Below are 16,295 nucleotides of genomic sequence, written 5' to 3' on the forward strand. Positions count from 1 at the left end.
CAGGATGCTGAGGTTTCCTGGGAGTGCGCTGTCAAGCTTTAGAAGCAGACAACGGCTGCAACCACAGCTCTTCCAAACAAAAATCAAATACAATAAGGCTGATATGGTTTGTGTATTAAATGGGGGCTTTCCTAAAGGTGATCCAGCACAAGAGCTGATTTATTTCATAGCCAGGGGCTTTCTGTTCAATAAAGCACGGCTAGGGACCTGCTGAAAATGCTACAGTTCCGCATGCACTGCTGTGGCAGACTGGGATTTGTCTGCTCATCTTTACTGCTAAGCCAAAGATTAGATTTCACATTGGGCTGGATAAACAAATGCTTCGGAGAAGAATCAAAGGTGCCTCTTTTTGAAGTGGCTACAACTGATGTTCAAAAATAGATTGTATTTTCAGGAAGCTTACTTCTCAGACGTTCAGCAGCTGTTTTGCAGCAAACATTTCAACATGTATGTTCCTTCCCATACTGCATTTGTTGCTTCTTAATACTTGGGGCCTTATTTAGAGTTTGCCAGATGGGTTACTCGGTCACAAAGAGATGGATATTGCGTCCGCTTTATTCCAGAGAGCATAATATCCTGTGGCACTTGTAATAAGGTCGTGCATTGCAAGTGCATAATATCCTATTACATGTGTAATAAAGCCAGTGGGATGTCCATCACTTTGTGGCAGAGTACCCCAGCCGCTAAACTTTAAATCAGGCTCTAAATAATGTGCTTTGAATATGTGAAACCATGGCTATACTCCACGTTTATAATAAGCCATTTGCATAATCTAGCCTATGCAATCGTGTGGACCATGATTTATTTATTTATTTATTTATTCAAAGTTTTATATAGCGCGAACAGGATCCTTACAGATATCAGAGCGCTTCACAAAGACAGGGTAGGGGCAGTAGGAGTCAACAGAGATAATGGGAACAATATAATAGTCAATAACATGGTAATAACATGGATAATAAAAACATACATAAAACCAATCCATATACAATCAGGTAAGGAAGTAATATAGGACAGCACAAGTCATTGATTTTATTACACAGTCATTATCAGAATAATTCTCACAGTCTGGTAAATGTCAAGCAATCCAATTCCTCACCTCGTTGTGTGTTGTTTTTTCACCCACAGCAAATCATGAAGCGACTGATCAAAAGGTACGTCTTGAAAGCACAAGTGGACAAAGAGAACGATGAAGTGAATGAAGGTAAGACTCGGTACCCATAGGACACAACTGAAGTTTCTGATTTGTTGCCAAATCTCCTGCGAGAGTACCTCTGCTAATAACACCCCATCCCTATTGATGAACGTAGTATGCTAAATAAACAGATATATGTACATTTTGCTTCTATGTCAAACGTTGTAGTAGTATTGAGTTTATAAGTTTGCCCTGCACTTATATCGACTACAGTATCGGCTACCACCATATCGTCAAGGTAAGCAGAGGTGAAGTTAAAAACAGTAAATTTGTACTTCCCTAAATACGGTTACTTTGAAGATATATCGGTATCAATGTTCTGGAGTCAATCTGTGCAGTTCATTATTAATTACTTCTATATTTTAACATACAAGCAGTCCAGTGTCACTTCATGAGCATCACTTGATTTCTGGTTAAAAATGAAGTGAGTTGATTGGTTTAGTGTCATTGTTCAACGGTTGATTGAGCTACTAACCTCCTGACAAGATTAGACGCCATCTTGAATGTACTGGTAGCCCCGGAAGGGAGATGCTGCCACTTGCACTCTTAAACTATCTTTGACAACAGATCTGGAGACCCAGAGAGGCAGTGAGGGTGGATTTCATTACCACCTTTTAGCAGGGCTCATCTTCTTCTGAAGCTCACCTCTTTAATTAGACTTCCTGTTGCGTGCCGATAATTTGTCCTCGATCCGGTCTGGGATGACTCGAGTAGCTCAGGCAGGTTTCTTCTCACACAGCCCTTTACATTGTGAACGTATGCGGTGCAGAAGTGGCATTGTGAAGTCAGTATTTACTTACAAGGGACCTGGTACAGGAAAGCAGTAGCACGGAAGGTGCCATGCACAAAGCACCTCTAGAAAGACCTATCTTTTTATGTTCCGAGACTCCGCACTCGTAAAGATACTACTCGTACATCCCTTTATGAATAGCTAACAATCTTAATCTTACCCAAAAGGGTAAGTTTACCTTTGAGAATCAGGCCAGAGTCTGAATTTCATGCAGGTAATGTTGTGTTATCTCAATGTCATTAAACACCTTCAAAGTTGCCTTAACCAAAACTTTCAATCAAGTGGGCTGCAGAGTCTTTATTTGGCCCCCAGCAGGCTGAAATAAAGGAATCATTTCCGGAACTCCTTCCGTCTCTTAGATAGGTCTTTTTAGGTGCATAGACTTTGCACTTGTATAGATACTCCTCATAAATCCCTTTGTGAATAGCATACAATCGTAAACTTATATGAACGTGTAAATTTACCTTTGTGAATCAGCCCATCAGTACTCTACAAGCTTGAGTTGAAGAGGTGCTGGGGACTGGAATTATGATAGTAATTGATTTGAAAAACGGATTTAAGATCGCTTTCTCAGCTGTAATATGATTTGACTCTTAGCTATACAATATTTCTAAAAGGTAGAAGTATGCAAGTATATAGCTTGGATGCCCAAAGGTTAATTAAAAAAATGTGCAAGTATCACACTGGAAGGAGGAGGAGAGGGATTCTGTGACCTGGAGACTTAGGGTTGCAACAGGTGGGCTAGGTACTGTAGAAAGGGGGGCTTGTTTTGGTAGATGGGGGTGTAGGAAAGGGGGAGGGGGATGGGAATGGGTAACTGAAGCTGGGGGAGTGCGGAAACTCCCTGGAGGGGCTGCGTAAGCATTTCAACTGAAATAAAATGGTTTCTAGCAGGCTTTGGTTTAATCAATCCAGCTAAGTTATAAGTGTAGATAGTGTGGGATTTCAAGGCTTGCAAAACATTTAGCTTCCATAAGAGAATATGTTTACATCTATGCCTACTCTGAATTGCCGGATTGTCTCTGTGAATGTAAATGGGTGAATAATCCACAAAAGTGTAGAGCAGTTACAAACAACTTTTGCTTCATTCAGGAGACACACATTAGAAATTCTAAGACACAATCAATAAATTGGAGCCCTTTTCAATTGGTGGATCACACCTCCGCATCCACATCTCTTAGAGGAGTAGCAATCTTAGCTAGCAGAACATTTGCTGGCAGACTAGAGAAGGTGCCTGTCAGGAAGATGGGTCGGCCAAAGTTCAAATGATCTGAGTTAGGTACTCTTTAGTCTCATTTGGACGGCACTCTGCCACTATATGATTTTTCGTTCCAGCTGGTGAACCACCCCGAGAGAATTATAATTGGTGAGGATTTTAATTTTGTCCAAGCAATGAGGTGGATATAAGAAGATATAAGTAGGCGGTCAGTCCCACAAACTAAAGCTAAGGTTGGCAGAGCAATGCGGAAGTTTAAGGAGAAGCATAATTTAGTAGATCTCTGGTGGACTGCCAGCTCTCTTTGTAGGGGATAGACTTTCTTTGCTCTCTATTATTTTTCTGCTGCAAGAATAGATTTTTTTCTTATTTCGCAAGATATTTTGAACACTACTTCTTCAATTATCCCGAATTCACCATCTGATCACCCTGCTATCAGTTTAAATGTGGCCCTCAGCGATATGTTGGCTCGGCCTTATAGCTGGTCCTTAAATAGAGCTCTGCTAGCAGAAGAGTCTTTTGTCGAAAAGATAAAAGTCTTTACAAGTCTGTCTTTTTTTTTTTTTTAAACATTCCGCTTCTATAGAAAATATCTGGGAAGCATTCAAAACCACTATTCTGATTGAGATTGTTGCCTTCCAAACAAATTTGAATCTCACGGAATTGACAGAGGCCTTTACCCTGGTAGAGTTAAAGCTCACTCAAGCAGATATCCTGCAGTATTTCAAGACAAGAGAGATAGCCAAACAAGAGCTACAACATTTTGTTGATGGATAAACGGGTCTTAATAGTAGAACATTTGGGCAACAGCTTAATGGAGAGGGGGAGATAAGTGGGCGGCTGCTGGCCTGAAGGGCCAGAACATGACAATCTGAAAACAATAGTCTAAAAATTAAGGACCCATCCAAGGGCAGCTTGCTTTACGATGCTCCTCACATAGAGAAGGTATTACAACAGCATCTTACGAACATATTCACAACAGACCAGCATTCCTGCAATAATCATGTAATACATTTTTGGGCCAAAATTTGGCTCCCAAAGCTGACAAATGAAGCAGCACAAAATCTTGTCCGCCTTGTAACACTACAGGAAATTGAGGAAGTGATCAAAGCACTACCCAGGTGCAAGGCTGTGGGTGAGGATGGGTTTCCATTGCAATGGTATCAGATGTTACTTCCAGAATTGAGAGTAGCTATGATGGACTTGTTTATAACATACTAGGTGGAGGTGCCATTCCCCCATCTTTTTATAAAAGTGTAGGTATTCTCCTCTGCCTTTTTATAAAAGATAAAAGCCCAGAAATTATAAAGTAATTTCGCTCTATCACGCTGCTGAATGCAGGTTATAAGATTTTTAGGAAAATCTTAGAAGTGAGGGTAGCAGAGGCCATGCCGCATTTGATTGGGAATGATCCGACTGGTTTTATTTTGGGACTTTAATTATATTATTATACCCATTACTTAGTCAGAGGAATTGATTGTTCTACCCAAAGTAAGACCCCAGTGGCAAATTTTGTTTATAAACTCAGAAAAAAACTTTGACCTAATGAGCTTGAACTATTTATTTAAAGTGATGGAATTAATGGGATTTCCAGAACAGTTCACAAGGCCAATAGCCTCAATCTGTGGGTGGCCATCTGCCTTAGTAACTTTGAATGGCTGGATCCTGGACCCCATTAAGATTACTAGTGGTATAAGGCAGGGGTGTCCCCATCACCATCTGTTTTTCTTTTAGCCCGATTTATTGATCCTTTGGCCTGTTTCCTTGAGAGAATGGCGTCATGAAAGCAGCAACTCTGGGAGCATCAAAACTCAAACTCTACACGGATGACTTGGTGCTTTGGGAGAATGGTGCTTCAGGGTTTGTTTGGAAATGTTTTAAAGTCCTCAACATTATCAGGCTATCGTGTAACCATATCGAAAATCAAGATTTTTTTTATTGGTACCAGTGTTTTACCCCAATTTTTGCAGATTGTATAACATTACAAGCCAGTCAGATATTTGGGGATTAGAGTATCTGAGCAATATGAAGACATATTTGAATTAAATGATTCCCCCTTAATCACTTAGATCCAAAGTATGATGGAAAGGTGGGATAAAATATACCAATTTCGAATTATTGGGAGAGTAGCGTTTGTAAAAATGCATATTCTGCCTCTTTCACACTTCCTTTTTACATCGATCCCATGTGTACTACAAAATACATTTTTCAAAGCTTGAATGCATTGATTGGCATTTTTATTTGGAACAAGTGCAATCCTAGAATAGGTTTTAGGAAACTGATTCTGACAGTCCAGGAATGCAGGTTATCCCTCCCAAATTGGAGCGTTTATAATTTGGCAGCTTATTTAATAGGTAGCTATAGGTATTATAATTTTGACAAAAGTAAGACTTTTGACAATTTTGTCGTTTGTGATGGGATTTTTCTCTGCCCAGCTCCCACCCTTCCCAAAGTAAAAAATCCAAAAAAGATGAGATATTGCACTTATATCATTTGAGCTCAATCAGAAACAGCTATTTCAGTGGCTGCAGATTTCTAAGATTCACACAGGAACCCCTATTAAAAGTCCATGATACTGATTAAAAACAGACTGAAAAAAAAAAGTCCATGCGCTGATGAGTTGGTAAAAGAAGTATCTAGGTGGAAGAAGTGCAATTTAGGGAAAGTTGGAGATTGACTTTAGAAATGAAGCTCTGATCCCTTGGGAAGCAGTGCAATCCAGACTCCATGCACCTTGGGGACAAAATAAATTGGCTTATTTACAAATCATTTCAATTTTGCAGGAACATCAACCACTACAGATCGAACCAAATAGATAATTATCACAGGTTTTCTGTTATTTTACTAGAGAGCAAAGAAAACAGAGTCAATGGTTATATTGTTTTTTTTTTTGTTTTTTTTTTTGTTTTTTTTTTTCTTCACCATAACAAAGTATTATGAGCTTTACATGCATCACATTTTATCCATTACAATACTTTATACATTATATTGTTTAAACTCCATCCTTGAGTACTACCCTACCAATAATACATTCAACTAAAAAAAAAAAAAAAAAAAACAATAACAGTAGAGACAACATCTTCCCAACCCTACACCTAGTTGTTCCTTCTTTGCACCTCTTTCCATTTGCATAGTGGCTCCCAAATTCTTCTCCCCAGTCGTCTTCCACTCCTCCCCTTTCGTGCATAAATTTTTTCCTCTATATTGTATGCATACAGAGTATTTGCCAGCCAGCATTGCAATTTCGGAGGGTTTTTATCTAGCCAAGCCCTAGCTATTGTTAGTCTGTAAACAGCCATTATTACAAACAGAAATTCAGCATATTGATCCTGCTCCCCTTCAGTCACACCTAACATGATCCAAGCTGGTGTGAGGGATATCACAATCCCCAGTGATCTTGCCAAAAAACCCTCAATCTCCTTAATCAATGTTTGTAATTGGGGACATGTTGCGAAAATATGTACACTATCTGCTTCCAGAGCATTGCATCTGGGACAGTTAATTCCTGTAATCCCCCCCCATTTTGCGATCATTGCAGGCGTAAAGTACAAAAAATATAGTGTTTTATAATGCTGAGACTGCAACGGGGCAGCACATAATATCGTACATCCTAAATTCAAAGAATCATAAAACAAATTACTTTCAACTCCTAATTTGTCCACCCATTTCTTACTGAATTTATCTAAATCATCTTGCTTTTCTTTCACCAGTGCTGCGTAAAAGGACTTGATAGAGCAATCCCCCATCAGCTATATTTTCTCCATTATTTCTATTTTATTAAAACCTGCTGGGCCTCCAACTTTGTTTTTAAGGAAACTTCTAACCTGTAAATATTTAAAAAATCCCCTATTATGTATGCCATATGCGTCTCTTAACTCTGAAAATTGCTTAAAACCATCCTGTGAAAATAGATCTCCTATTTGCGTAATCCCCCTTAGAGCCCACTCTGTCATTGTATGATCTGCAAACATTTCCTCAGGGAGTGACCTATTGTTAATTAATGAGACATACCTATTGTACCTCCCCACCTTGACTTTCTTTAAGAATGCATTCCACACTGTGACTGCCGCCTTAACAGTTTTAAACTTAGTTCTCTTAAAGTAGCTATAATCTGTACATTTTAAGAAACAATTGTGAGCATTTACCCCTAGTGCGACAGCATAAATCTCTGTAGATATCTTGTGCATTCTTACATCATCAGTATTGCCTCCAATAAGACCTTGAATATATTGCAGAACGGTAGCCATATAATATAAGCGAAAATCTGGTGCACCCCATCCCCCTTTTTCTCTGGGGAGTGTCATGTGCCTATAAGCCCTCCGGGTCTTGCCGTGTGCCCATATAAACCTGTTACATATAGTCTCTATACCATTAAACCAACTGGCTTCAAACAACAAAGGTACCGCCCTGAACACATACAAAAATTTGGGTAAAATCATCATTTTGATGATGTTTGTACAACCAACTAATGTCAGGTGTAGATTGTTCATTTTTTCCAGATCTTTTTTCATTTGTGCTATCAAGGGATCCATGTTCTTTTCCACAATCTTACCTATTTCTGCTGTTATTTGTACCCCTAGATAATGTGCCATATCCGTCACTCTAGCATCATTACAAATTACCCATTGATTTTTAACTATCTGAGTTTTAGTGATGTTCAAACTGTATCCTGAAAACTGACCAAACCTCTCAGCTTCAACTTCAATTGCCCTAATGGCAACTGTAGGTTCTGCGGTCAGGATGGCGACGTCATCCGCATAAGCTAATGATTTAAGTCTACAACCATTGAGAACTAACGGTGGTATCTGCTGATTACTTTCCAACTTTCGTATATAGGGGTCAAGATATAGAGCAAAAAGCAGGGGAGAGGAGGGACAGCCCTGCCTTGTGCCTCTCTGGATATTAACTGCTGCCGAGTAACCTCTATTGACTCTTATCTTAGCCGTCGGGTTGATATATAAAGTCTGCAGAGCCTTTATAAATCCTGGTCCTATCCCGTGCCACCTCAAAGCATCCCATAAATATCTCCATGAGACCCTATCGAATGCTTTTTCGGCATCGAGAAACACCGCTGCCATTGGGTCTTCCAGGATGCTTGCTACATCAAATGCCGTGATTACTTGCCTAGTGTGTTGGGTTGTTCCCTTACCTGGAATAAATCCATGCTGGGAAGAAATAACCAAGGTTTCAATTATCCTAGATAGCCTTTTTGCCAAGATTTTGGAGAACACCTTAACATCGGCGTTCATTAAAGTAATGGGTCGATAGGAGCCCGGAACATCTACGGGTTTGCCCTTTTTTGGAATAACAATAATATCTGCGCCTCCCCAGGATTGTGGAACAGACTCACCCATTTGCGCTAGCAACATCACATTAAACATTTCTACTAGTAAGGAGGGTTGGAAGACTTTATAAAATTCTATCGGAATCTGGTCCGGACCAGCAGCCTTCCCGGACGGCAACTCCCTCAAAGCCTCAGCCAGTTCATCCACCTTAAATTTCTCTTCCAGCTCTTTTCTGTCTGCCTCTGCCAGTACCGAAGGCTCCATCTCCCTCAAATATGCCCCTATGTCCTCCTCTCTTTCATACCCATCTGATATATAAAGCTCCGTGTAAAACTGTCTGAAAACCTCTCTAATCTGTTCAGCATCCTTAACCTTAACTCCCTGACCGTTTTTGATCTCTTTAATATCAGCCATCCCATCTCTTTGCCTAGCTCGCACAGCCAATATGTGACCAACTCTTTCGCTAAGTTCATACGCCTTCTCTTTATTGGCTACATACTTCTCAACGGTCTTTTTTGCCATCCCATCCATAACCTCTGCTTTGAGGGCGACTATCTTCAATAATATCTGTTCAATTGGAGAATGTGTGTGTATAGCCCTCATAAGTTCTTCCTCTGCATCTCTAATTAGTTTGTTATCTCTCTCCGCTTTTTCCTTCTCCCTTCTTTGAGCACTGACAACATAACTCAAAGTTTCTCCTCTTATTCCGGCTTTAAAAGCATCCCACACAGTCCCTGATGTAGAAGTACCTCTATTGATCTCCCAAAATTCCTTAATCCATTCACTCATTCTCTCCCTATAAGTTTGATCCTGGAGGAGCATTCTGTCAAAAGTCCATTGCCTCAATTCTTTAATTCTCCTTTGCCCAAGTATTGCAGTTAACACTAACGGGCTGTGATCTGATATGATCCTTGGTTCTCTTACTATCCTTGCACTATCTATCAGACCTCTCGTGATTAAAAAATAGTCCAGCCTGACCACTGTTTGATGAGGAGCTGAGAAGAAAGTACTCCCATCCAAGTTCGGATGGCAATTTAACCATGGATCTTCTAACGAGTTATTCCTTGCCATATCTGCTAAAGCTCTGTAAGTTCTTCTTTTTCTCCCCATATATTTCCTATCAGGATCTAAAAAACTACTATCTGCATCATGAATATTCAGATCACCACATAAGATTATGGGCTCCGGCCATTGCGCGAGTTCCGTGTCTAGAAATTGAAAAATATCTGGATCATCTCCAGTAGAACCATAGACCGAAACAAGCGTAAAAGTTTCTCCCCTAAACACTAGTTCTGCCATAACCCATCTGCCCCATTGATCCTCCAGTTTCCTCTTAACCAGTGTATCCTGTCTCTTGCCCAGAATCACCACCCCTCTCGTCTTTGTATTCTGATTGGTTTTTGCTAAAACATTGAAGCCCAGTTGATCCAATAAATAAGCCTTGGTACCCTCAATGTGTGTTTCCTGAAGGCACACTAAATCAGGTTTTAGCGATTTTAACAAAGAAGCCGTTTTTAACCTCTTATTTAACTCATTAAGTCCGCAAATGTTTATTGAAACTATTCTACAGGTCATTATAATTCATAGTTTTTCCTACTTCTTGTATACACCTATACCAGGAACATTTAGTGATTTTCCTTGTTTTCTTCCCCATATTCTTTCTTGGTCTTCTATTGCATACCTTACTCCATGCATCTTTTTTAACTCTTTTACCTTCACCATGTTTGTGCCCAAAACCAGCATGTTTGTCTCCCCCCCCCACCACCCTCCCCTCACCCCCCCTTACCCCCCTCCCTTCAAGAACCCCCCCCTTGCTACAGGCAAATAGGCCAATCCTGGCCTATGTGTAGCCCCTGTAGTCTGCAGAATCGCTACTCTCTCCTATCCTGTCCTGTTCTCACCTCTGTCCGGCAATGCTAAATACATTTGCTTAAAATTACCATCTTACGGGGTCTTTGGTGAGGATCTTACAGGGGACCTCGGTGGAGTTCTGGTTCTGGTTCTACTCTCCTTTCTTTTGTCAAGTTCCGTGATTTCTGCTAAGTATTCCGCTGCTTTTATCTCAGACGTAAACATTCTGGTATAACCTTTCCTGATTACTTTCAACCTTGACGGGAACAACAAATAAGCTTCCGCTCCTTGTTTTTGGAAGGGCCCTATCATCTGCCTTAACTTCCACCTTCTTTCCACGGTAACGTGGCAGAAGTCTGGCCTAGAGAAAAAAGTATTACCGTCAACTGTCTTTCTTGAATCAGGCCTAGCCTTATCAATTATTTCCTGCCTTGCTAAAAAATTACCTAGGAAAACCAGCATTGCTCTTGGACGCTCATTCTCATGCCCCCCCCCGGTTTTTCTTAATGAACAGCGGATACCTATGGGCTCTCTGCACTTCAACATCCAAGTGCCATTTTGACTCTGGAAAAGCCTCTTCCAAGATCTTAACCACATATCCTCTGGGGTCCTGCCCCTCCTTTCCTTCCTCCAGTCCCAAAAGTCTCACATTGTTTCTCCTTTGGCGATTTTCAAAACCTTCTAGCTTCCATTGGAGGTCTTCCACCACCTTCTCTTGATCCGCTTTGAAAGTCTGCCATTCTGTCACCTCGTCTTCCACCCTGCTTGTCCTTTCCTCAACTTGCGAAACTCTTTCCTCCACCTCTTCCTGCTTTCTACTTACTCTTCTTAACGAAGCTTGAAGTTTTTTTGTGTCTCTTTTTGCCCTTCGACTTTCCACTCTTGCCTCAGTCTGCATCTGTTTCAGAGTCCCAAACAGCATTTCAAAAGTTACGTTTGGAGGTTTCTGCCTCCCATCCTTTTCCCCTTCTTCCTGCACATTCTCCTGATAGGACTCTGAGGTAGCAGAATAGTCCCATGATAATTTCTTGCTCATGCTACTCCTTGATCCTCTTCCATTTCTTTTTTTACCACCAACTCTCCTTTTCTTTTTAGTCTCTAATTCCCTGGAGCCCTTACTTGTATCTGAATCAGAAGTCTGTTCAGTGGAACTCCCCTCCTCTTCAGATTCCTGTTCACTAACATCTGTAGTATCTGAACCCTCATAAACTGAAAAGAATTCAGGGGAGCCTCTCCTCGTATTTCTATCTATATTTTTGCTGTTTTTGCCAATGTCCTGATCAGACTGTAACCCTTGCTGCTCCGTTAGGCTCTGAGTGCTACCCCATCTCGGTTCGTCACACTGCATAGGTTTGCTATGCGGCCCTATCTCCACCGATAGTAGGGCGTCTAACATCTGCATGTTATTGTGCTTTTCTAACTGATCTGTGGCATTGTCATTGTAGCCGATATTCTTTCCGGCCCCCTTGCTCACCTTCGCGGCTTCTGCGTTCTGCTCCGGTCGCAGCAAGCCGGCTCCTGCAGTGCTCAGTGGTTGCCCAGCAACCAAACCTTCGACGCTTGCGTCCTCGCGGTCTACTGCCGCTGACTCAGCTTCCGCGTTCAGCTCCCTTCTGTCTCTCTGGGCTCCAGAATCCGTCAGCGGTGCCACTGCCTTCCCGATCGTCATTTCGTCCTGATGGGACTCGACCAGCTGAAGCTCTATCTGCGGGACTGCTGGGGGCGCTTTAGAGATGAAAGACTCCGGTAAGGTTGCCTGCCGCATCTGGTCTTTTGTGATCCCCGTTTGTGCACGCAGAGTCTTTCATTTCAAATCCATTGACAATTCTTTTGCAGTTTTAATCACTGCCGATCGGGTCTCAGGTCTCGCTTCGGTCTTTTTCTCCTGTTTTTCGGGTTTCTTGGTTAATGCATTCTTCGAAGACCGATTAGAAAGTTCCGTTTGTTTTTTCAAGGACAGAGCTTTTGGAACTGCCCCCTCTCTTACTGCAGCGGCTGAGCCTTTGATCGGCCCTGCGGTTGCTGGTTTATCTCTGTCCGCCTTGGTTCTTTGGGACATCTTGAAGGGTACTTTCACGCTGCTTATTACACTTTTCCAACACCTAAGCCAGCCTTTCACCTTCTTTGTCGAGAACCCCCTCAACCAGTCTGGGTTAAGTGCTTCTGCCGTGCCACGGTATACCAGGTTAACCAGATCCCACATCCCTGGATTCACCAGTCCTTCCACATCCTAGGATAGGAGAGAGAGAAAATGCGACTTCTCTCTACAGAGCTACGGCGGCCATCTTGCCTAGCAGACCCAACCGGGCAGTCAATGGTTATATTGGTTGTAGTCTGAAGGGAGTAATTGTGAGGATCAGTTATAAGTGATTCAAAGCAAATGGTTAAAAGAAATTAAGGTATAGAGTGGACAGAGAGATTATAGCTCGTAAAGGCCTCAAAGCAATCCTCTACCAGAGGAGAGAGCCAGAGCTGCCGCCCCAGACCCAGACAGTAGTTAGAATATGGAGGGAGGCCACAAAGTTTTTGAGCTGGAGTGACTCACCAACATGACACCGCTGTGGGACAGCGACCAGCTGCACGAAGTGAGTGTACTGAAGGGCTTCTCAAGCTAGGTCCTAATATAAATGTAACACCTGGGGGATGTCTGGCGGGATCAGGCCTTCATATCAGTACAAAAGATTTGGTAGTGGTGTTTCCCAAAAAATTGGAAGCAACCGCACATACACTGCTAGAGGTATATTGAAATAATACTGGATTGAACAGTAAAAGCGATCTCTCAAAATATTAGAGACGGAGTGCTGCAAGGACCTATATCCCCCACTACCAGGAAGGATAAAAAACTCTTAATCCAAAGGATTAACAAGTGTGTACATGATCAAACAGATAGGTCAGGAGAGCACAATCCTATAAAGTAATTGCGTACAGACTGATATGATATACAGTCAGAGTAAAATGTAGCTGTAGAACAGGTCAAATTCTACTCAGGCGTAATAGGACGAATGGAAGAAAAAAGTTCAAGTTTCAAGTCTTCTTTTTCTTTATTGATTGTCAACGTGATTCTCAAGTTCATAAAACAACAGCCGACACGTGTTTCGTCCGTACTTGAAATAGGTACAAGGACTTTTTCAAGGCTGTAAAAACATAGTAAAATATATACATAAGATATACAAAATTTAAAACTAAGTTTGTCTACAACACTCGAGAGGGCCTAACCAAAACAAATGTGAACACTCAAGAAAATTGAGTGTATATTAATGCACCAAGAAAAGTGAAATAGACATGTGAGAGAAAAAAAAAATAATAACTGTACTAATAAAGACATCTTGAAAAGAAAAACAGATCAAAAAGTAAAAAAAGGGCAAGAAAGAGAAAGCCACAAATGAACAGGTGACTCAAAAATGGACACCCCGGTGTGGATATGAAGAAGAATATGAACCATTCAACACACCCAAAGTACACCAGAATGTATGTGCATATATACGAGCCATGTCACCCAAGCATAATAAGCAAAATAGTCCAGAAATAAACTAACCAAAGTAGAGTAGAATGATACGACGCAAATAATCTCAATCAATATGAAGAGTACGAGATGTAAGAGGTTCATGGGGAGAAATGAAAAATAATACGTGCATACAGGTATGTTAAGTGATCAAAACGACATGAGATGCAAAGTCAGACTAAACTAGTCCCAGTATTAAGAAGGGAGTCACTACAGTCATATATTATATATATTAACCAAACTCCAGCTGGTATAGACCAAATTAAACAAAGACAATGATTTGAACACTCCTATAGGGATAGTGTACCGGTGATAGATAGATTGTTTATAATGTTTTAGATTCTCACCAGCAAAAACCGATGGGCCCCAGTCCAAAAGGTCCATATAAAAGGACCGTGTAATAGAACAGCAGGTTGAATGGCGGAATGGGGTGAATAACCAAAGGTTACTGTGACAAAGAAGAAAAAATATAATACATAAATAAAGTCCATGGTGACGGACACAAATTCAAGTTCTTAGGAACAATTGGTGGTTCAAAAACTGGTTAGTTAAACAATATAAAAGCCCGGATAAAGTCAACGAGTCTTACCTAGTACATATAAACGTAGATGAATCCATAAAATGAACCCTTGAACAATATCACGATAAACGGTAAAGGGAACCAATAACCTCTGTAATAAGATGTAACAAATAACTGGGTGAGACAGCGTTTGGTATGAATAACATTAATACTGGTGTGGCCTAAAGTCAGCCTAAAGAGATCAAAAACTCACCCTTGACCAGTCAATGCAATCACAAGACGGTCAAAAGAAATATTTTTAATGTCAAAAGCAGGAAATGTGCTACCTGTACAAAACAAGAAGTTAATATTAATGAGGAGACACATCAAATAAAGGCCAATGGGTGTGTTGAATGGTTCATATTCTTCTTCATATCCACACCGGGGTGTCTATTTTTGAGTCACCTGTTCATTTGTGGCTTTCTCTTTCTTGCCCTTTTTTTACTTCTTGTTCTGTTTATCTTTTCAAGATGTCTTTATTAGTACAGTTATTATTATTTTTTTTCTCTCACATGTCTATTTCACTTTTCTTGGTGCATTAATATACACTCAATTTTCTTGAGTGTTCACATTTGTTTTGGTTAGGCCCTCTCGAGTGTTGTAGACAAACTTAGTTTTAAATTTTGTATATCTTATGTATATATTTTACTATGTTTTTACAGCCTTGAAAAAGTCCTTGTACCTATTTCAAGTACGGACGAAACACGTGTCGGCTGTTGTTTTATGAACTTGAGAATCACGTTGACAATCAATAAAGAAAAAGAAGACTTGAAACTTGAACTTTTTTCTTCCATTCGTCCTATTACGCCTGAGTAGATTTTGACCTGTTTTACAGCTACATGTTACTCTGACTGTATATCATATCAGTCTGTACGCAATTACTTTATAGGATTGTGCTCTCCTGACCTATCTGTTTGATCAGGCCTTCATATCAGTTGAGACCCTGAGCCAGGAATTTGAGTTGGCGGATGCGGAAAGATATAAGTATCTGTAACTGGGGCACACCTTGAGGAGACACATTATATGAAGGGGAGCAACTACCGGAGGCCTTGCCTCTGGAGGATCGTCTCCTTACGCAGATCATCCCTGTCAAGGCGATTTCCACTATATACCGAGAGTTGGTCAACAATTCCCCATTTCTGTTAGTTGCGCTATGGGAAGCCTGGGTGTGAGATCTTTGCAACTTAGAGGATGATGACTGGATGGAAGCAGTTCAGAGTCCACAGGAGATAGCACTACAGGCTTAGTTTTGCCTAGTTCAGCTTATAATTCTACATCAATCCTACTACTCAAAGACCCTGTTATCCACAATTTGGAGGGCACCCACATCAACATCACTCGGGGCGTGCGGACAAGATGGTAGATTTTTTCAGGTTTTTTGGGAATGCCAGGAGTATTGGATGGTCACTGGTGTCATGTCCGAGTATTGTCACCTGAGATCCCGCTGGACGCAAAGGAGCTCCTACTATCGGTGTCAGGAGAGGAGTCCTCGCCTAAATATCAAACAATTTGGCAGCAGCTGGCTTCGGGGGTGGCCAAGTGGAATATTGCGAGAGCGTGGAGGAGTGCTGATCCACCAAGACTCACTGATTGGGAGTCTGATCTAGACTGGTGTCAGAGAGTGGAAAATATGTTTTTTCAGAGCAGGGGCTGCCCTAAGACGTGTGCGAAGGTTTGGGGAGCCTGGCAGGTGTATAGGGGGTACTGACGGGGCAGGAGTGCATCCTAGGGGACAGACGGCATGCTATGCTGCATGATCACACCTATCCGCCGCAATTGCCGCAGTGTTCCCGCGTCTTGCAAATCCAGCCATTGTGCTTAAACCCTGTCGGGCTGAGCTATCGCGCTCACACTCGAGTGGACGGAGAGAATTTTTTCTCAATCAGACGTACTCATATAT

At 41.3% G+C, this 16,295-nt stretch overlaps 1 protein-coding gene and 1 long non-coding RNA gene across 3 annotated transcripts in view; one reads left to right on the top strand and one right to left on the bottom strand.

Moving 5' to 3' along the window:
- Positions 1 to 16,295, top strand: part of TRPC3 (transient receptor potential cation channel subfamily C member 3) — a 697,537-nt gene that overhangs the window by 676,960 nt on the left and 4,282 nt on the right. The window contains exon 11 of the mRNA XM_078676843.1: positions 1,126 to 1,201. Coding sequence (XP_078532969.1) covers positions 1,126 to 1,201 — 76 coding nt within the window. The remainder of the gene's footprint in view (positions 1 to 1,125; positions 1,202 to 16,295) is intronic.
- The window catches only part of LOC144818937 (uncharacterized), a 324,952-nt gene that overhangs the window by 288,059 nt on the left and 20,598 nt on the right, over positions 1 to 16,295 (bottom strand). The window lies entirely within an intron of this gene.

Source organism: Lissotriton helveticus, chromosome 2_1 (genome assembly GCF_964261635.1).
Source record: "Lissotriton helveticus chromosome 2_1, aLisHel1.1, whole genome shotgun sequence".
In the NCBI taxonomy this organism is placed as follows: Eukaryota; Metazoa; Chordata; class Amphibia; order Caudata; family Salamandridae; genus Lissotriton; species Lissotriton helveticus.